This window comes from Hylaeus volcanicus, chromosome 1 (genome assembly GCF_026283585.1).
Source record: "Hylaeus volcanicus isolate JK05 chromosome 1, UHH_iyHylVolc1.0_haploid, whole genome shotgun sequence".
Classification (NCBI taxonomy): Eukaryota; Metazoa; Arthropoda; class Insecta; order Hymenoptera; family Colletidae; genus Hylaeus; species Hylaeus volcanicus.
The window spans coordinates 26,153,802-26,176,008 of record NC_071976.1 but is presented as its reverse complement, the minus strand read 5'-3'; the positions used below and the strand labels follow the sequence as shown (position 1 = coordinate 26,176,008).

General features: G+C 40.7%; 1 protein-coding gene across 9 annotated transcripts in view; it reads right to left on the bottom strand.

Annotated features, from left to right (window-relative positions):
- LOC128884643 (dystrophin, isoforms A/C/F/G/H) overlaps positions 1-22,207 on the bottom strand; it is a 572,670-nt gene that overhangs the window by 416,289 nt on the left and 134,174 nt on the right. For all 9 annotated transcript variants that reach the window (XM_054138171.1, XM_054138189.1, XM_054138199.1 and 6 more), the window contains one exon: positions 10,348-10,453. In XM_054138171.1, the coding sequence (XP_053994146.1) occupies positions 10,348-10,453 (106 nt within the window). The remainder of the gene's footprint in view (positions 1-10,347; positions 10,454-22,207) is intronic.

Sequence of the window (22,207 nt, the reverse complement as noted above, 5' to 3'; positions counted from 1 at the left end):
AACTGTGGTTGGATGAAATGGGAAATTAATTGCATTGAGTAATTGTAACACAAGTTTGGGTAATTTGACAGCAATGAAATTTGAGTTCGGGAGGGGTTTCGAATCGGAGGTAAAATATTATTTCTAGTAGAAAAGAGTAATTGTAATTATTGGATTGTCCAGACGAGTTTTAAGAAAAATTCAAAGGCACGTTGGAATTTTGATATATATTTATTGAATTACATACAGTCAGTCTCATTAATATTCTTACACTCTATGTTTATTGAAGAAATTTGTTTAAATTAAATGAACTTATTTATATACATATTTATAGTGAATAATTTATTTGGTAATATCAAAACTATTATTTAATTTAGACAAACTTCTTCAATAGATATAGAGGATACAAATATTTATGGGACTGACTGTAGGTACTATTTCGTTCTACAACCTTTCCACCTTTTAAGAAATGCATACATGTTATTTCTTTTCAACCATTCCGATATATTTATTCAGACCTGTACCACGTACCAAAAATCGACGTGGACTTTCCAGACAACCCTAATATTAAAATAGAATATTATATGTAGGGTATTGGAAATAGTGGAACGTTTTAATTATTGGGATATTTAGACGATGACGATTCGTAAATTCGGAGCACTGATAAATAACCACAAACTTGAGGGGTGTGCATCAATCACTACAAAAAAAAAAAAACGAATGTTTTAAATCCGTGATTATGTTCGAACCTCAAAACCATAAAAAAAATGGAGCTACCTCCTTATTGCAGCACACGCCTCAACTGATATTTCATAAAAGATTGTCCATGAACCTCCATGAACCGCCCTCGATGATCTGCCGTTTGAGAAACCTGAAAGTTTCATCGAGACGTTAACGGCGGCAACGTGTCGATGATATCACCAGCGAAACTTGCATTTTTAAACCCAATTAGCTCGTTAGCGTCGTACTACAACTGGAAACGTGCGCGAAACGACGCAGCATCCCGAAGGAGGCGAGTTTTTCCAGTGAGAAAAAGCAATTACCCCAAACACGGCCGGCCCTTAAGCAGCTTCGTCCTTCTCGTGTGTAATGGAAGAAGCATAATGTCTCCATCAACGATTTCCCATTACGCTTGTCCCGGTGGTTTCCTTCCCTCCCCCTTTCCCGTCTATCCCCGGGGATCTCGAAGCACGTAGAACAAAAGCGTAAGAAAGTACTTCCTCCTCGATGATAGAAGTGTTTTTATTCGGCGCGGAGTGTTCCTACATCGAGAAATGTGTAACCTCGATCGATCGACGACGAGAGGAATTTTCAGCGAATCCATTTGCCGCGTGGCAAGTGGCTTTATTCGCTCGAGAGGAATTCTTGCAATGGATCCTGCAACTCGCAAGACACATCCGAGTAGTTCCACCATCCCCTACGTCGATTTTGATGAAACTCCGCCGGTTTACACACCAAATATAAGGGATGCCTGTTCTTTAGCTGCGATACATCAAGCTCGAGGGACGAAACTACCTTTCAGTCTCACCTACATAATGCTATCTTGGGAACTATTGGAGACGCAAGGTTTTCGAAGTGAAAAATTCTTTATGATTTTCGACGAAAGATAACGGGGTGTACATAGTGATGCCACTTGAATGACTGGCGCTTCCTTTAAGGGTGACAATGTTATTTGATCAGTGCGCAGTGAGGAAAATATTTGTGAGAGGTCTCTTGAACTTTATGAAATAAAAAAGAAATAACAAAAGAGTTAGAACAGACACGTATTGGTAGTAAATGAAACATACGTATCGTAAACATCGAAACTATCTGTAAAACAGTTTGTGAATGTATAGTGTGGTATCATAGGTGACATATATTATAATAATATATATTATTCATCTGTAAGACTAAGCGAGTTCATCTTCAAAGAAATGTCCTCGAACCTAAACGGTCGCGAGTATTTATTCAAAGAAGAGACGAAACACGGGGGCGGCAGACTCCGAGCTTACCCATTAAGTGACATAATTAAGCAATTAGCCGGGACGCTGGGCGTCGAGGCGGACGTGTCCCGATGCTTAAGTTGCAATAAGTTACCCAAAGTACGTATAATTTGCGCGATATGCAACGCTCCTAAGTTGCCATAGATTTGGGGTAATTGCGAAGTGCCAAGACGGGGGAGGGAGAGCGTCGCGTCGTCGTCGTCGCGGCGCAGTTCAGACGCGGGAAACCGTGTAAGTTTTGTCCAGGAAAAGTACAAGGAGTCGAAGCAACACCTATAATCGCGCCGCGCGACGCCATTCGCGCTAAGGGGGGGAAGATAAACCCTAAGTAGCTCGCGGAAAAGTCCAGATGAGCCGTGCTCCACCTCGGATTCTGAAACTTATTAGGGAAGCACTTTGCCAAATAGAGCGGCCACTCCAAACGCGAAACGATGATGTTTTCTTACAATTTCCAGCGAACCGCGATTACGGTTCCCACTCGACGCGGCACGGCGCGACTATTTGTTTTATGAAATATGTGTAAACACTTTTCCAGTATGCTTCCGGCTCCTCCGGAGAAAACGATGACTTTGAACTACGGACCTGAAAGCTCGTTTCAATTTTCCTGTGGCTGTTCGTGTTTATTTTAGTTCGTGTTTCGCGATGCAAAGGATAGAAAACCTAATGAGAAACATGTTATTATCATTAGCGAAGAAAACTTCTAATTGCCAGTGGCAAATCATTATTTACGTTTCGAGACTAGCGGTTTGAGTATGTATACAGTCAGTCCCGTAAGTATTCGTACCCTCCGTGTCTATTGAAGAAATTTGTCCAAATTAAACGATGGGTTTGATGTTTCCAAATCAATGCTTCTTGCTGCAATTATATATATGTACACGAATAAACTTTACACATGTATATATTTATAACGAAAAATTTATTTGGAAACGTCACATCTATCATTTAATTTAGACAAACTTCTTCAATGACCATAGAAGGTAATACTTATGGGACTGACTGTATATGCATACAATATACAAAACAAAATATTTACAATCTAAGTAATTATTAAGTCATCCCCATGACTTCGTGCTGAAGACTGTGTCAATATTTAATAAAAAGACTACAGAAATATCATAGGGATTGTATAATGACTATGTCAGAAAGATGAGAAAATATTGTAAAATGAGAGAGATCGCCTTTTTAACCGACTTCGAAAAAGAGGAGGTTACTCAATTCGACATGTATATTTTTCTTTTTTTTATGACACTTACGAATATATTTCGCCTATTAATTTGAGTAGCAGAAGTATAAGTGACATGAACTTTTAGGATGACCCAACATGTCGTGGTTCATATATTGAAATCTTTTCAGCCCAATTTATGTATGAATTAAACAAATCGTAAAAAAGCTCCTGTAAGAATTAAAGATGTTTTTTCAAAGCGAATAACTAAAACTACTAGTACATTTGTATGGATCCTTTTTCCATTCGGTTACTGGGTCCATTCCCGCTCGAAGGAAAACTTTCCTGGGCAAATTTGCCATTCACTTATCATTTGAAAGAAAAAAACAAAAAAAAAAACAGCAAGAGCTCGTCACTTTCGCAGATTGAATATTTGCAGAGAATTAGCGCGTTTATTTTCCTGGCGACGTTCGCCGAAGGAACGCTGAAAGGGCACCGGAAATGTTAGGATACTTCCGCTTCGCGACTCGTAGAAATTGAATAACTCTTGGCTCGCAGCGAGTGGATTCCTTCCAAGGAGTTCTTTGCTTCATCGACTCCATTATGAAACATCATCTATAAAAGAGAATGCCAAGTCCCGAGTTCACCGCAACAGGTTGCACTTTTCGCGCATCAATACTTCTAATGCGATTTCCAAAGGACGACATTCCTGGGGGGAACCTGATAAGCTTTCGACCAATAATAAATTCTCAGCATTTGATTATCAGGTCAGAATACCACGCTTGATAAAAATAAAATACTGCGAGAAGAATATACTTATTTATTATATACATAGAATCTACAGTCAGTCCCATGAATATTCGTATCCTCTATGTCTATTCAATGTTTGAATAAATATGTTGATATATACATAAATATAAACTTATTCATATACACATTCATAACGAAAAATTCATTTGGTTATATCAAAATTATTATTTAATCTAGTCGAACTGCTTCAATAGACATAGGGAGTACGAATATTTATGGGATTGACTGTATGAATTATACGAGTCATCGAAATTTGAAGGTGCATAGATAATATAATTTGGGACGATACTTTTATTTTGTTCAGACATGTGTGTAGTACTGTTTGTACATGATATATTCGCCGTTATAGTCGACGAAAAGGTCAATGGAGACGAAACAGTCCACAACAACGTTTTCGACGCGGTTTCCCCACCGACGGAAAAATTGCAGGGCAAAAGTAAATTTAAAAGTTTTCCATAACGACTTTGGCCGAGCGTTGCGAGCAACAGTAACTTTTTTATCGAGTTTCCGTGCCCGTTGCGGAGTTAAAAATCTGGAACGACTGTGGCAACCATGCGTTGACTAGGTAACGCGACAAGAATGGGGTGCGTTATTGGCACGGTTTATCCCCGGAGGCTGTGTGCGGGTGTATCCGCTGTACACGACGAGATACGCCTACACAAACACAGGTACATACTCGTCGGCTTTGAGCAAGGGCCCTCGCCTCCATTCCTGGGGTACAAGTCGACTGCTATCTCGAACAACGTCCTATCACCATGGTCGACGGATTCGCGTCCCAAAAGCAGCGCGCAGGAATGCAACGAGGGCCTCCAGAAAGCCCAGCCTCCAGAAAGCCCAGCCTCCAGAAATTGCGAACGGCTATTGTGTATTATCGTTAGACGGGAACGATCCAACGATGCGTTTGCGAGTGCATAATTGTTATTAATACGCCAGCCTCGAGGAATTTCGCGGCTCGTCATGGAAATGGAGAGATGTAAAACTCGCTAGAACGAGCGCTGGGGTATTTCCACGGTTAGATGGGGGATGTGCAATCAGAATTTCGGTGGATTCTTGGATGCTTTTGGCCATCGTGTTCAGTTTTAAAAATTTAAACAGGACTGACTGAAGTTCGCTTCAAACAGCTATAATTATTTATTGTTATATTTTATTTTTTTATTATATTATAATTTGCATGTTATTACTGTTGCAAAATCTAATATCAGTTCTGAAGATCTATCAACAGTAAAAAAATAATAATAAACTTCTCTTAGTTAGTTTCACGAGTATCGATATAATAACATTTTTTATCTAATAATAGATGATAAATATAAAGGGAAAGATTTTCACAGAACCATTAATGCAAAAAGAGATTTTCAATATTCCTCTGACATACATGCGATTAGATTCCCTTTAATCAACATGTCCGACCATTATTCATTATTTCCACTTGTGTTAGTGTTTCCAAACATTAATTGCGGCACGACATGATTTCTAATTACCTTCTAACTACCTACCAACTGGCTTAAACTAACTGGAACGGATAACCATACTGCAATAATACTAGACCACCGGCAATGTTAATGAACTCCGGCACAAGTAGAAACAATGAGTAATGGTCAGACATGAGAGATCAGGGTTTACGCGAACTTCACCATGAAGCCCCCTGACATGAAGCAAAACTTTTGACGGGATCCCTGGAGTACAATTTGATAGTATATTATGCAATCATGTTTTAAAACGACGAGTGTATATTTGTAAGTTTAATTTAATTTAAATGATATCATATTTACCAATTAAAACTTTCTACGTAATCGAAGCACTTAACTTTCGCGCGTTTCTACTTGCTGAAGCTTAGCGCAGCAAAAATAAATAGGGGAAACATTAAATGACTCAAAATTTTTAGCATTTATGCAATTTCCAACATTTTACCACTTTATCCGAAGAGGTGCCCCAAAATAACCCATCTCACGAGTAGATCCTCAACTACCCGTGCCGTAGAATTAACTAAAGGGTTTAATTAACGAGACCGGAAGAATTTAATTTTCCAACGACCATCCGGGCCAACAATGTCGAAGAAGATAAAGTATTCGATTAAACTACGTCAGTCTTCGCGGCACACCTAAAGACAATGCGTGGAATTCTACTCAAAGAAAGTTTCGCTCTTCCCGAAATTACGTAACATCGGGACAAAAGCGAGACGGTGGCTTATCTCGCGACGTTTTCCAACGGTTTCGTTCTTCCCAAGCTATTCCTCAGGAGTCGCGAAAGTACCGTCGAGGAATACGGAATCCGTCGGAAAAGGAATCAATGCGGCGTTGATGCCAGCTAGTTTCGTCTACCTTCATGCGTCTTTGGAGAAATAAACTAGCGCTGACAAGGAGAGACTGGAGAACTCCTCGTTTCTCGATAAAAGGGTGTCTCTACACTAACTTTCCGAATGTGTACTTCACCCGTTTGGAAAGCATTTTTTATTTGAACGATTTAAATAATAGAAATGGAAGAGAAACGTCTATCATAGGGAAGGAAGGTTGAGTGTCTATGGGAAAAGGCAAGTGTTCCTAAATAGAGGACCTCTGGAAATTAATTCTAGGAGGATGGATAGGAGTCCAGGATTATTTTTAGACATAATGTATAAGTAAGGAAACAAATTTCGTGGAATATATAGTAGACGATTCAAGTGTTCAGTGCTTATGAGAACTAGAAAAGGAAAAGTGGCATCATTTTTAAACTGGTTCCATTATAATTGAACACAAACACTCCAAAAATAGACAGACCTCTATAGTAAACCTACAAATTAATTACCTATATAAAAGCACAATATACTTGTACATTTTCCAAAATATTAGCTACCACACAGTTACCCTTCCAACCAATTTAAAAATGATGTTCCTCGCAAATGGAAAACAAAATGTTAAAGAAGATATCAAGAGAACCTTCGAGCGTATTCTTCGATCAAAGCCTAGAATCGAAGCACTTAATACACGACTCATTGACAGCACGCGCGTTTCCACTTCCGCTCCCCCGTTTACGAGTGGTTACGCGATGTTACACGTTCCGAGGCACCGTGCAATTTCTCAATTACTTTTTCGCTCCGCCCCAGGAACGAAGGAGGCATAAAATAGTCCGTGTCTGAAAGAACACGGGATGCGTTCAACCGGTGGAGGTGAAACACAGGAGTCGTATCCCGGATGTTTCGTGCTCGTAATTAAAGCCTGCAAGGGAACAGCAACACTTCAGCGTAGGTGCACATTTACCGCGGTCTGATAACGTGACCGTTATGAAAAATCTGCATGAAAGGCCCCCGAAACGTGGCCGTCTACCGATACGCGTAGGGGGGTGGTTTCCGTGTTGAGCCACTTCAGCCCTCGGTTCAATCTCGAGAATGCCCGTGCACGCCACTCCCGACCCGCCCAACCCCCCCATCGCAGACCAAAAAGACTAGACGAGCGCGAGCTAGAGACTTTTAAATCGATAAAGGGAACCCTTTTATTTTTGCATTTCCCGCGCGCCAATCTCCGGGCTAACTTTCAACACTGTGGATTATTTTTAGCGGCTTCGGGCAGGGTTAAAAATAGATCAGAGGGAACTCTTTAACGACGCGAAATCCCACGCCCGACCTTAGAGACTCGGGGCTCCCCCGCAAGATGATACGTGTATGAGCTGACGCGAATGTAATGGAGATATTTCATCGAGGGATGCAGAGGATGTCTTTCGAAGTTTTTCCATCGAGAAACAAGAGACTGTTCAATTCTAATTCTATTCTAGCGGTTTATTACTTACAATTGGTATTCTCTGGGGATGTCTGGTTTGGTCGACGTGATGGATCAAGGGTGCTCCAGACGAGATTTTACTATTAATGCTCTATAGATCGAATTTTGTTTCTGCAGGCAATTTATTTTGATATTTCAAGTTAATAGTACTGCCAACCGTCAGCAGTATCGTTATTAGTTCAGAGACGTTATATAATTAAAATGTATACGTTGTCTAGTAAACAAAATAAAATTATTTGATAAAATGTGGATGTATTAACATGTGATCTGAAGGTTACACGGGCCCATAGAGGGTTAAAGGCATCTATTCACCTGAATCTAGTATTACTAATCAGTTACAAAATGGTAATGACCATTGCTGAATATCACAGAAAGCTTCAAAGAATCGAACATCTAATTACCATCTCTAAATATCCAAGAAACTCTATCTTCATCTAAATGATCTGTTCACCTGTGTCCACGTAACTTAGTGACCACTGTGCAGAATGGCTACAGTGTTCCACGCAACGTAGCATACAAAAAAAACTAAACAAATCATGCGCCAAATTTTAATCTACCATTAAATCATCCGTTTATCCACCTGGCTTCTAAGATAAGTTGCTAATCGGTTACAAAATGGCAATTGACCATCACTGAATATCACAGAAGGGCTTCAAAGAATCATGCGTCTAATTGGCGCCACTGAATAGTCAAGGAACGCAAGTCTCGACGCGTTACGCGAAAGATGTGCCCGACCGGCTGATACACGCTGGGTAGGCGAACCCTTTCTTCCCTATTTCGCGCAGAGTGGGCGGCCGCTGCAAACAATGGACGAAAGAATCGTCTGGCTATAATGGACGGCCCTAGGTACCTACCAGACGGGACTGACAAGTACCGGCACGCTAATATAGAAGGAACAATGCGACATCGGCGGGAGAGAGTTTTCCAGGGCTCTTGAAACAATTAGCGGCACCGCCGTTAATCTCCCGCTCGACCCTCTCTATGGCGCCAATCTGCGCCAGATTCGCGGGGATTTAAAAACTTCCTGAACCAATCGAATTACCCGTCGCTTAGCGTAATGAATTTCGAACGTGAGGAGCGATCGGCGCTTGAAGAACCGAGGAACTAATAAACAAAGCATTCCATTGCTTTCGGCTTCGTTTTCTGTGGATGAGTTGTTAGGGCACTGAAAAGACCCTTTGCAGATTTACATTGCATTTCATTCTATAATATTGAAAAGGAATATAAAGTGGTGGCTATAGGAATTGCACCAAGACGCAGCAATATTTATTTGGTTTAACTCTTGATTGAATAGTACTTGTTTTAATATTTGGAATTGAAAGTTTGATTTAAATTAATGAACAGATAATTTAATACAATGAATCGATTTAATGCAGATACCGAATTTGCAGTGTATTCTATACTCTTTCAGTCCATTACAATTGTTTGTACTACTACAATCTCTTTCTCAGACCATTCTGAACCCTTCTAGTCTTCTATAATAATCCTATAGCCCTTCTTTTCGTAGGCTTAAATATCTTATTACCTGCTATGAATGATAAAAATTGTCACAAATTCTCAAAAGTTTTGCCTAGGAATAGCTTGCATAGGATCCATTCAATCAAAACGAAGAAACGATGTCAAAGAACAAGCTGGCAAGATGCTCGGCAATAGGCAGCTGTTCCGTGGAACAGATGGTCCAATTTATTAGAGCCTTTAGCCAAGCAATCGGGGCCGATAATTAAACTTCTGAAATTCGCTCGAAGCACCGAAAAGTGCTTTGCAAGCTGAAGCGTCGCTCCTGGTATCAATTACGGCCACAAAAAGTTATTAAGGGCTTCAAATATCGATGCGAATATCGATCTCTCGCAGTTATGCACGTTTGTTGCGAACCCCATTCGATATCATATTCCATTTAATATTTCCCGACGAGCGTTTTACGGCGTTTCATCAAGTCGCGCGAGTTTGCATCTTATACGTGAAAACGATCAATGAATCGTCGGGAATAAATTACGAAATTAAACATCGCATTTGCATCGATAGTAGTCGAAGATACAAACGCCGACGCGTTCATGCGCGAATTAAATTCGAAATAATGGAATACGTAGCTTTAACGTCGCATAATACCTTTACATTTGAAATGTTCATCAAAAATTCAATAATGCTTTTTGAACCTACGTATTTTATTATTTCGTAGCTGAACACGTCAAACAATTCAAACGTACTACATGTTTCAATTAAATTGGAATTAATCCTCTGTTGAATAATATTCTTCACTAGTAACAGAGTAAAGCAACCCTTGTTGCGTGTCTCATTGGTCAACCCTGTGTGTGTGGGTTTTCATAATTCCCCCTCTGAAATCCCTGCATATTTTCATATAAAGACCTCTAAGTAGCTGTTCTTAGTTGAAACTCAAATTAATTTATGAACACAAGGGAAGGTCAACTTCACTGAACCACTTTAGACATTTCCTTAACGTTGTAGTATGTACTTCAGACAAAAGAAAAATATTTTAACCGATTATCCGATGAAAACAAAATAACAACCATACCCATGTATGAATGACCGAAAAATAATTTCTATCATGAAAGACAAAATAAAATTCACGATGTAGAGGGTTAAATCGCAGGGAGAGTTCGAAACCGCGCAAAGTCGTCGAATGAAAAAGAGAAGTGTCTGAACTTACCTTTACCATGCAGCTGCTGTCTGTTCGTGTCCGCGCGTAGGTTCTCCGCGGTGTGAACCAGCTCGTCCAGCTGCGGCTTCTTCTGCTCCAGCTCTCGTAAAACATTCTGCGCAAACCAGACATTCTGGGATCAGTACTTTCCACTTAAACTTACAGGACGATTTTTTTAAATCCCTGGAAACCGCGTACACAGGGCCACGTGAACGGGAAGAAGGATCACTCGTGGCTCAGCTCGCGTGTGTAACAGCAACCGTGAATCGCAACTTCTACGTTGCAGCGTGTAGAACAAGTTGAAAATGCACCGGTATTGTTCGAAGCCAGGAACGTTCCCTTAACACGAACACTGTTGAAATTTTCAATGCTTTGATTGGACGCACGCGAGCTTTCAAGAAATCTAAACTGTGGTTAGAGGTTTACCTTGGGAAACTTTGACTTTTAAGAGAAACAATGTTCATTTTATTTAGTACTGAATTGGGTAGACCAATGAGTGGTTGGATGTGGTCTGACTTGGTCAAATTTTGGTGTGAAAAAATAGATTTTTCGAGCTTAAGGTTCAAGATTCAAGGGCCTATTCTATTAGGGCTTTCAAAAAAATGGTTGAATGTAGTCTGACTTGGTCAAATATTGGTGTGAAAAGAATTGATTCCTCGAGCTTAAGGTTCCAGTGTCTATTCTGCTAGGGCTTTGAGGGTTTACTTTAGGGTCATCTTTTAGATTATTAAATTAAATCTACAATTATAACAACAGGCATTGAATTGTAGATATTTATTGAATAAATTGTAACTAAGAGAACATTGTAGATTAGAAGAAAAATATTAGAAAACCGGAACGACGATAATAAATTCAACTGTAAATATACGTTGAAACTGAGGATAAAATAATACCACTAAATAGTTTTTTTTAAATAGTATTACATAATGAATACCAATATTGAATTTACGTTGTAATCCACTGTTTTTGCTACTAAATTGTACCACGAAATGTCTAAGGAAGCAAGATTGGAAGTTGGAAGACCTAAGAAACAGTGGAAAAGATAATAGACGATGACTTTTCGGGATCAAATGTTAACCAACGTTTACTTCCGCTTTCGCTTATCGTGCCTAAGGACAAAAAAGTAATATTCGGGAACCCCCAGGTCGATCACCTGTTCCTGGCTCTCCCTTGTAGCTGCTTTCTGCAGCACGGACCTATCGATCGGTCGTAGGCCTTCCAGAAACCTAGCTACCATTTTCGCAGTCCATTGTTGCAAACACGAGTGGCTTTTTTCGTAAGCTCGTTAGCATTTTACACGCGAGACGCGTATTGTTATTCGTTTTTGTCATCGCGAGTAATCGTATGCACCCACGAGATCGCATGTAACAGCAACAGATTGAAAATTTCTGTAACGTGTTTGCTAGAGGATACAATTAAAGGGCTGAGTAATAACGTAATTGCCTTACGATATAACCGAAGTGCACAGAATAACCATTATGGAATTACGGGAAGACTATCAAAACCATCATGAAGGTATCAGACACGACGAAGTTCGAGGAATAAAAGTGAAATTATATTAGAAGTGGAGCATCAGGCTTTTCGAGGCACAAATTTGATAACGATCCTATATTTTCTCCTAGGTCTTTATAATCGAATTAATTTTTTATTTCTTTTGTTTACTAGATGTTACAGTGTATGTAGCCGTTATATAATTATTGGAAGACTATTAAAACCATCAACGCGAAGGTATCACAATGGAAGTTTGAACAAAAAAAGTGAAATTATATTAAAAAGGGATGCATAAGGCTATTCAAGACACTAACGGACTTGTATTCTCTTTAAGGCAAATCTGGTTCAATTCATTGTTTTATTTCATTTTTTTTGTTAGAAATGTACGATGTTATATTAATAAGGAGTTTGTGAAGAATCCTTTATAAGGTATTGTTCGAAACGCTCATGTCGGATCAGCCATCCCTTTCAGGTTAAAATCGGGATTCTCGTCTGTTGTTACGCAGCACAATGTGAAGCGGAACACCAGTATTTTGCGAAACAACAGATGAGCAAATTCATCGCCATTGTTCGCGGTAATTGAGCTAATGGGGTTTATGTCGTATCATGGTATAAGATTAATTCAATATAAACGTATAGATAACTCCACCCCGAACTGGGAATAATAAATTATTAGTTTACTCTTTGAGAGCATTAGTTACAAGAAGATTGTTCAATTATCAATAAGAAGAGTGCCAAAATGTTCAATAATTCCCTGCTAGATATAAATGGAGAATTTAGCTAACAAGATTTTCTGATATTTCGTTGGCATGAATGATGGCATGAGTAACGTAGCTTTCAGAGTGATCACATAAATTTGTCTAACATTTTCATTTGCCATTTCCAAATAGCATATTCAAAAAGAAAAATCATTTTTGAATTAGAAGACGTGTCCGTTTTCCAATTAAAATGTCTGGTATTCGTGCATTAGTTGTAAGTTACGAGCCAAGGAATCTCGACATAGACCATCATTTCCGTCCATGGGAATCTATAATTGTGAACGCGAGCATGATTCCCTTCCTATCAGTTCTGATGTCTTATTATCGGCTTGTCAGTTTCTATATCAGCCTGTCACGATGTCACGATGCTCTAATCGAGAATACACGAACATGCTCCATGCATTGAGAGCAGATAATGGCAACACATGTGCATATATGTAAGTCTATTTGCCCGATTAGGAAGAAATTTATAGTGGCATGACCAACCTATCATTCTTTAAATTAAGATTATATCATTAATACTAATATCAGAACTTTGGTGCCTTCTCTTCAAGGTGTCAAAAATCTAAACTGTTACGGTTACGTAGGTGCAATTAAATTCCCCAACATTTCTTTAAGTTAAATATCCTGTGACTTTTTAAAATTCCCTGACATTTTATCGAACAAACTTCTCTTTTACCTATAAATAAGCGAACAATTCCAAAAAACACATGAAATGAAAACAGCACACGAAGGACACCATTAAGTTTATTTTAAACTGCCCCACCACTAAGTCCACGAGAACTTCATTCTGCGCTATCAAACAATTTCTTTCCACGCGGAATCGCCTAAGTTCGGGTTGTACCGTAATCGCTGGAACACCGTGTACAACGGTAGCTCGCGTTTCATTAAAGGGCTGATCGTTGGTGTGAAAAATTACACGGGAGGAGCTGGCGCGATGTACTTTCATTATGCCTCGTTCGCGTAACACATTTATCGCAGCCAGGCGCCGTAGTCGTGAAAATGTTTGCCGAACCGGAGATTCCAAGCGGATTACGAAAACAATAACCGTGTTAAGTCTTGCTAATCTGCAGCAGCCCGAGATAAAAGGACACCCGAACGACTGGCTCCTTCTCGCCCGACTACACCGAATCCTAATCCCATTCTCGCGCTCGCCTAACGATCGAATTAATTTTCCTAAAGTCGACTAACCGTGAAACGCGTTCACCGCGCCCATCCCCGCTTTTCCACCCTTGGCTGTTTCCTTCGTTTCATAGCGTTTCCCTTCTCGTGACAACGGCAAACACCGTCGAGACGAATTAACGCCAGCAAAAATTAACGCCGACGAATTGCGAGGATAAAGAAAAATTGAATGCCGTAACGTAGACTGGGGAGCCATTTCTCGACGGAAAAATTAAGTAAAATTCATCCGATAGTTAGTTAACTATCACTGCAATTGCGAATTACTGGCGACTGGGACTTTGAACTAGAGGTACGTGTTTGGGATGCTTGCGACTGATGAAATGTAATAATTGCAAATTTTTAAATAGAGTTATTGTTACCAGAAATGCTGTGAAATGAGAATGACACGATGGTTATTTCCGTTCTTCGTACTGTAGTTCGATACGTTGAATACGAAGGACGCACGGTGTGTGTTTCATCCCTTCTTCCCTTTAGAACGTGTTTCATCCCTTCTTCCCCATTCTTCAATTTTCGGTGTTTCGATTTAACACTGTGCGTCGTTAAAAATTCCACCCTCTTTTCCCCCCACCGCGTGATAAGAACCACCACTTCCAAGGTCGCATTCAAAATGATAAACAAACGTAGGGGACGTTCCTGAAGAAAATTGATTTTTTCAATATTAATCACCTCCATCTATTTATAATTTATTCTTATTATAAACCACTTCGAAACAAATAAAGAATTGTCTACACCTTCAGGATCTTCTGCCCTATTTTTTTACCCCTGTTTTTTCAAGTTCTATTCCAAGTCCACTGAATAATATTTGACCTAACTGGAATTGTATTTCTAGTGATTCCGAACGGTCAAACTACTACCTGCTGACCGAAACGACCATTAAGCAAGATTTTTATTCGCTATGTAATTGATTCCACGAGCTCTGCGGGTGCTGAACAATTGTACTTCAGCCATTTTCCATCCAGTCAATCGCGAATGGGGTGCGTTAATTTGCTTAGTCGATGGCGGAGCGTTTAAACGACGGCCAATATATCGAACGTCTTAATGGCCTCCGAGGGAAGGGCTTTTTATTACCGGCAGCCTCATCCAATTTCGCTCCGCCGATGAACCCCGTGCTTCGGAACTACGCGTCGTCGAAATTAACCAGATCTGGACCAGAAGTCACCCAAGATTACCCCGCTGATCTAGATAATCCATTTTCTCCGTTCTCTTTGCGACAGCTCTGCCCCCCCCCCCCCCACCCACCGCACTTTGTCATTTTTCAAACCCTTGAATTCGTACCGGGGGAAGATAGAAAATTACTGTTTCAATACGTAACAAATTTAGGATTACTCGAAATGTAATAGACGAGACTATTCCCGAGACTTGTATTCATTCTAATCGCCGTTATGTTACTTTAGATAATGTTTTGTAATACCTAAGAAATGATTAAATTACATTTTATTACGTAAAATTTGTAAGAACTGTGAAATGAACTTTAAAAAAAATTCTCACGTTCAAATCCATGATTCATTTTTCTACTACTTCGGTATGTTTGTCGATGTAATACAACGCGGTAGAATTCTTTTGTTTTCTTTGAGACCACGCTCGCAGACATCCATAAGGAACGCAAGATCCTATCGTCTCTTCTTCTAATCCCTTTCCGTACGGTCGCACAAACGAAGTTATTTATAAGCCTCTCCTGTAATCGATCGTGCGTTACTTCCGTGTCACCGACGCCTGGGAAAACGGAGTATACGGGGTGTCCACTGGAAATAGGTGGCATTAATGCCTTCCTGCGAGACAATTTCTTAAAATCTTCGAATCTACTCAACGCCTTCGACCACTACGAAATTATTCCTACAATATTATGTCTTCGGGAAAGCTACTTCAGTTTTATACGCGATGCTTCTTCATAGCCTGTGAAAGAACTAAAGTATCAAGGTGTGCTTCCAACGGGCCACTCCGTATACGAGCCACTCAAAAAGGCTCGGCGAGACGAGACGTGAAAATATGAAACACCGAGGCTATAGCGATGCATCGCGTTGTTCTGGAAATACGACTTTAAATCCGAATATTACGCGTGGACGCAGCATAATGGGGAGTTCGTCACGTGCGAAACGAACTTTGCTAATGTAAAGTGGAAACAATCTGCCGGGAGAAAATGTGACAGGAGGTATACATTAAAATTCTGCGCAAAAACACCTGTTAAAAATTCATTGCCAAGCTAGAGTGCCACAGGCACGAGTATAAAAACTCACATTCTTGGGAAATTATGTGGAAAGAGTAGGAGCCTAATCCTACTTTGAGCCTTAGAAATAATCTTATTATTTTGATTTTGAGACACTAAACGAAGCACGTCTGTGAGTAACACGTATTATCAGAGAAATAATAAATAGCATTGCCACCTATGGAACATTAAAGACACATTGTGCCTCCCTGGCATTGCTTCCCTAATACAGAAAAATCTTCCTTCTTCTCCAGTATACCTAAAAATAATTTCTCTAACGACCATATCGTTTGCACCGCCAGTTATGCTCTCCACAGTTTCCACGCTTCTTGTGGCCACAGACTCACCGTTCTCTATTCGCGTTAACTCGACTTAATCCGTTTCCGCACAATCCCGCACCCATTTGGACATTCTTCGATACTTTCCCGAACAAAGGAGCTCTCGATAACGTTGAATCGGTTGTAACCATGGACGGGAGCGCGTTGAACCGAGCTCTACGTTTCAATTCATTGAAAAGACAGCCAACAGGCTGTCGTATTCTCATTCTCCGGGTACCCGGGAAACCCGTAGGATTTTGATCTGTTGAAACAGGAGCCACGAGAATTTCAATAGATACTCGTTGCACCGGGAATGATGTCGTTCGCTTTGGAAAAATGATATCCTAGGCGTCGCGTCCATTTTAATCCGCGCAGTCAACGGGCTCGCTCGACTCATGGACGGTTCTTTTTCTTCTTTGCAGGGGGTTTTGCGCGACGAGTGACACGACATAAGCGTAATCTTAACTAATGTTCGCAAAAATGAACGTAGAACTTTTTAACCCGGTTCCGTGTGCGCCTAACGCACTGTTGAGGGGGCAAAATCGCAACGAAAACGTGGCAAAAGCTCTATAACCCTGTTTATTTCATTACTTCGCCCCATAATTAGGTAAGTGGAAGAATTAACAAACAGAATATTATACAAACCTCACCTTCTCGAGACTGTTTCAAACAAAATTTTAGAGCTTTTGAATTATACCTGTGGAGTGGTGAGAATAACTTTGAAATGATGTGATATTCGTGGACACGAAATAAAGTAGAAAATAAGAGAACTAAATAATAATATACTCCGAAAAAAAGTGAAAAATGTTATTCTTCTTTTTATCATTTCATTTTCTCACTTTGGATTTTAATTTTTCTCTTTACGTACTCAATTTTATAATAAGGTGACACTTTTGGCAAGATCGTCGATTTAAAAAAATATTCTTGCCCTCTCGATACATTGTCTCGTATAAACAGCGAATGAAAAGGGGAAATACATTACACTTTCTAATTTTTTCAAGGATTACGTCGATGCAGCGTTGACAAGGAATAATTCAGACTCCCTAGTAATTGCACTCCTCTGAGCCTCACTGGCTCACGATGTATCCTGTTTCAGATAAGTCGAGAGTAATTAACGTGCACCAGCGACGCGAGTACATCATAGGAAATTCCACTTTGTAACAACAATGCGACCCCAATCTAACGAGAAAATATAAGCTACTCGTGATAACGTCTGACCAACGGTTCGAAGCTCTGCTTCAAACGTATCGCGTCGTTTAGATAACGTCCGCAACTTAATCAGGCTAATGCAAACGTAAATGGTATTGCCTCAGTCTTCATTAAGAAAATCTTTATGGGGCCTGTTTACACTGTGCTATAAATAAATTGTAGGTCATTCCCGAGTGTATTAGATACTCTAAAATGAGTCTCAAGTAAGTATAAAGTTTAATCTAATATCTCATTTATTTCTCAGCTTATATTTCTGAATCCGTGTCTGTTGTTTCGTAATATACGTGTAACTTCACATTCGAGTATATATTTATTCAGACACTTCAGGTTAATGAGAATAAAAAATGTATTATGTCCTTTTGCTTAATAAATTCGTCATCGTAAACAATATCATTTCAAGAACCTCGATCACGTTCCATTACCAAAAAATGCATAAAGTCTTTTATATCCCGAAACAAAGGATGAAGGAACTACTTTCATAACGAACGACACCCATCGCGAATTATAGCTCGCTCTTTGAAATAAATATACAGATACAAAATGATAATCCCGCGAGACTTAATCTCGCAAATAGTATCGCGTAAAACGGAACGAAACTGGATCGAGGGTATTTTTCCTCCCCGTTAAAAGTAACTAAAGCGAAGTTTACGAGGTGCATCAACGTTGCAAGAGCGATCTCCTAACGATCCATCCCTCTCCCTCTGTCCCTCTGAAGCTCGAGTTCCGCTCGAATAATCACGTTGGCAAAGCCGACGTTTACGTCTTTTCCCTCGAATCCAATTAAAAGGTAATTGAAAAGAAGGGGGGTGGGGGACAGAGGGGAGGGAGAGCTGTCTTATCACGGGCGAACCCAGTTTTGTGCAAAGAATGTGCTGAACCTTATGGACGGAAGATAAATTGCCGGTTAAAGTCACCTTCGGCTAGCGGCTGGAATAAGTTTTCCAACTATGAAATATTCCCTCATAAGCGACACGACGCGTCTTAGCACCCCCCTCCCCCCTCCCTCTTCGTCGTAATACCGTTCATTACAGGAAGGGTGGCGAGGTAACCGTTGTAAAGTACGGAAACTTACTCGATCGGCTCATGCATTATTCAATGCGATGCTCTCGAAAACATACATACTGTGTCCGCTCCCTGATTTCTTATGCCGGATCCACAACGACGCGAATTCCGCACGACGGCATTCCTCGCCGCTGGGAAGTGTCGGTAGATGAAGTGGAGCAATATTTGTGCGCGAATATGCGTCTGTTAAGGGTGAGAAAAAATCGTGGAACGTCTCGTCGAGGATGAAAGACTGTGCCCTCGATAAGTCGATGTTCTTTCTATTAGTTTGTAGAGGTTTATAAAATCGACATCTGTTTGCATTTTTTTTTTTTTTTTAATTAGATACTTGAAAACGAGCATTATACTAAAGTTTGACCAGTTGGAGCTTTTAACACGTGGTCGATTCGATAGGACCGAGTGAGACCAAGAGAAGTAGAAGTCAGAGTAGTAAGACTTCTTTGATAAATAATTCCAAGAAAGTGAACGTAGATCCTGACTTTCCCAATTGTACAATGAGTATATGTATCTTATAACATGGCAAAATATAAATAAATATGTATACATGCAACAATTTCGTGTATCGCGGAATTTTTCGAGTTCTAAACCGAAGGAACACCTCAAACGAGCGTTTTATTGGGCGAAGTACGCTTCGCTGATCTCCGCGCAACCGCATCAAGTGTCTTCCGCAACTCGCGGATTTATCGACGATTAATGCAAATCTGGTTCGAGTTAGCAACGCCGAGGAGAAAATATACGACGTCCCTAGGTTCGTTCCAATTCCAGTTATTCGCTGGCGGAACTAACGATCGCAGGGTTGCGAAAGTAACGAGACACGCTCGGGACGTGGCATAAGAAAGTTGCATTACGCGATACGCCGACGAGAAAAAGCGCCACGAGTTCGGGTGGACGGGAACGTTCCTTATAATACGACAGTGGTGCGCAAACTACAGCTCCTGGGCCAATCAGCGAATTTGTGCGTTTGCTCATACGTTTGTTATACGACTGCAAGGTTACATGTTGGTATGTTTATATGTTTATATATTTGTTATACGTCTAGAAGGTTACATGTTTATATATTTGTATATTTACATGTTTGTATATTCATATATTTATACAGAGTGTCCCAAAAATGTTGGAAGTCCTTGAAAGGAGTGGTTCGGAGGATGATTTGAAACAACTTTTTCCTTAGCGAAAACATAGTTTCAAATCACCCCTCGGAACCCACCCCTTTCAAGGACCCCCAACATTTGTGGGACACCCTGTATATCTGTGTATTCATATGTCTACATGCCTATGTGGATGATCATGCATACAAGATGCACTTGACGCATCTTCAACCTCGTGAAATCACTAAAACCTGCCAAACGAACCTTTCAAAACAAACATCCCATCGATTCAAACAAATTTGACACTACATTAAATAAAAATAAATTATTTGTCTCTCTCTCTCTCAACCCGAAACCCATCCCCCAAAAGATATTTTACACCGTTGGACCTAGTGACTGGCAAGGTTGAGCGCCGCTGATTTACCCACGGACAGGAAGACGACAGAGAAAAAGGGAGAAAGAATGCGGATGGGGAAAGAAGAGATAGAGAATTGGAAGAAAGGAGCAAAAGAAAGAGGAATTACGGGGCAACAAAGAATACCCCTTTAAAGCGACCTAACGTCTTCAGGGAGGGAAAAAAACTCGCCCAGTGTATCCGGGTATGGTTTTTGGTAAGATCTTCACTGACGTCGTTAATTTTCTTTTCTATTTGCCTGGTGAAGGGGCACGCCGCGAATATCCTCGCCCAAGGTACGCGAAGGACGTCAAAGGGTGGGCGCAAAGAACGGTGTTATTGCATTGCGGTTGGTAAAGAAGCGAATAAAGTCGGGAGGGGGGAAGAAACGAAATTATTGGGCAACGAGACCGTGGATTTCTCCCGAGAGAATGGGTCCACGAGGAAAGGGCCACACGTTCGTCCTCGGACAATATTCGTATGAAATTCGTTTTGGGAGTATCAAAGGAACAGCTCCTCTCGTTTCAACTCAATCGAGAAGCTCTGGTGGCAATCTTTCCTGGTTCGACGGAGTCATCGTCGTTTCAAGCCTGGATTGTCTCCTTCGTTTCGATGGGATTAGGAGCAACGAAGGATCGAGTTATCGAGCAACACAGCAAACTCGAAAGTGCCGTGCGAGAAACGTTCTATGGGATTGGTTGAGGTAGTATTCCGGTAAGGTTCGAGTCAAATAGCGCACTGTTTGCACGGAAAAGTTCCAAACATTAGGTATAAGAATTAGTATTCCACACCTACTGTGAGGTATACAATTGAGCCGTTCATTGTACAAATCGATTAACTCCATAAAACAAAAGGTTAAGAAATGCGACGAAACATTGTTTTCTAAAACTCTCTTTATTTAAGATTTTTTGAAAAGTGGAGTTAATCTATTCAAGCAGTGAACGGCTCAATTATTAGTAGGCAAGCTTGAAGACACTTGAATACTATGAAGACGCGTGTCTGACCATTACCTTCTGATTCTACTTGTGATTCTTAGTTACTGGTGCTACGCGTCTTCTACTGGTCCTATCGCTATCTAACTATTTAGAACTGATTAGAAGAGATAGTACAACATCGATATCAATAAATAATTAATGTTCATAAATTCTAGGGCAAGTAGAAATAACCAACAATGGTCAGACACTGTAACCAAGTCGTACGTATATACCAGGCATGCACAAAACCCCGGTCGGCGGGCGCGTGCTCGTCTGGTGGCGCGAGTCGAGCCCGCGTGTTCGTTCAAAGTCAGAATGCCTTCAGCAGCAGAGTGGGAAAAAGGTGAAAGTAGCGGACAGCAAGTTAGACATAGTGGGAAGCAAGTTAGAGGAGTGGAGACGGTGCATTGTGTGTGTAATACACAGATACAGGGAGTCACAGCGAGGAATAGCGGCGGCAAGCGCTGGTTTTTGTCTATAAGCAGTAAATTCTATCTTGTATTTTCGAAGTGGTATGCATTAGTTACAGAAACCTTTAAAAAAAAAAATATATATATATATATATATATATATGTATATGTATATTATATCGTACAATATAAATATTGTAGCGACAAACTCGAAATGAATTAACCACGAATCCGTATTAGGAATTATTGTATAAGTCTCATGAAAATTAAGTGACCCGTGAGGCTATTGGAAGTAAGCTTGTAGTTGTGGCAGGCGCCCCCACTCTTAGAGTCACAGTGTACCGGATCAGTGAGGAGTGGGGGCCCAGCGCCCGCGGGCGCACTTTCTGTGAATGCCTGGTATATACGCTCAACGATCATCAATGCCCATATGGTTATACAGGGTGTCCCAAAAGTCGGGAGGAGTCCGAAATCGGGGGTAGCTGAGACGATTCTGAACAACAATTTCCTTTGCAAAAATGTCGGATGGGGCTTCGTTAAGGAGATATTAAGAAAAAACCCCGACCAATCAGAGCGCGCGTAGACCGTTCGAGCGGCCGCGGTAGCGAAGGCTACGACGGTGTCGTGTTGACGGTGGAGCGGGCAACAATGAGGCGTCGAGAGAGAAAGAGAGAGAGGAGTACACTCGCGAAAGAGGGCGCGGCGCGCACTGTTGTTGAGACGCGAAACCCGAAAAAACGGACATTCGAGGGCTAATGAATGTCAATTCAGGATAGCCGAG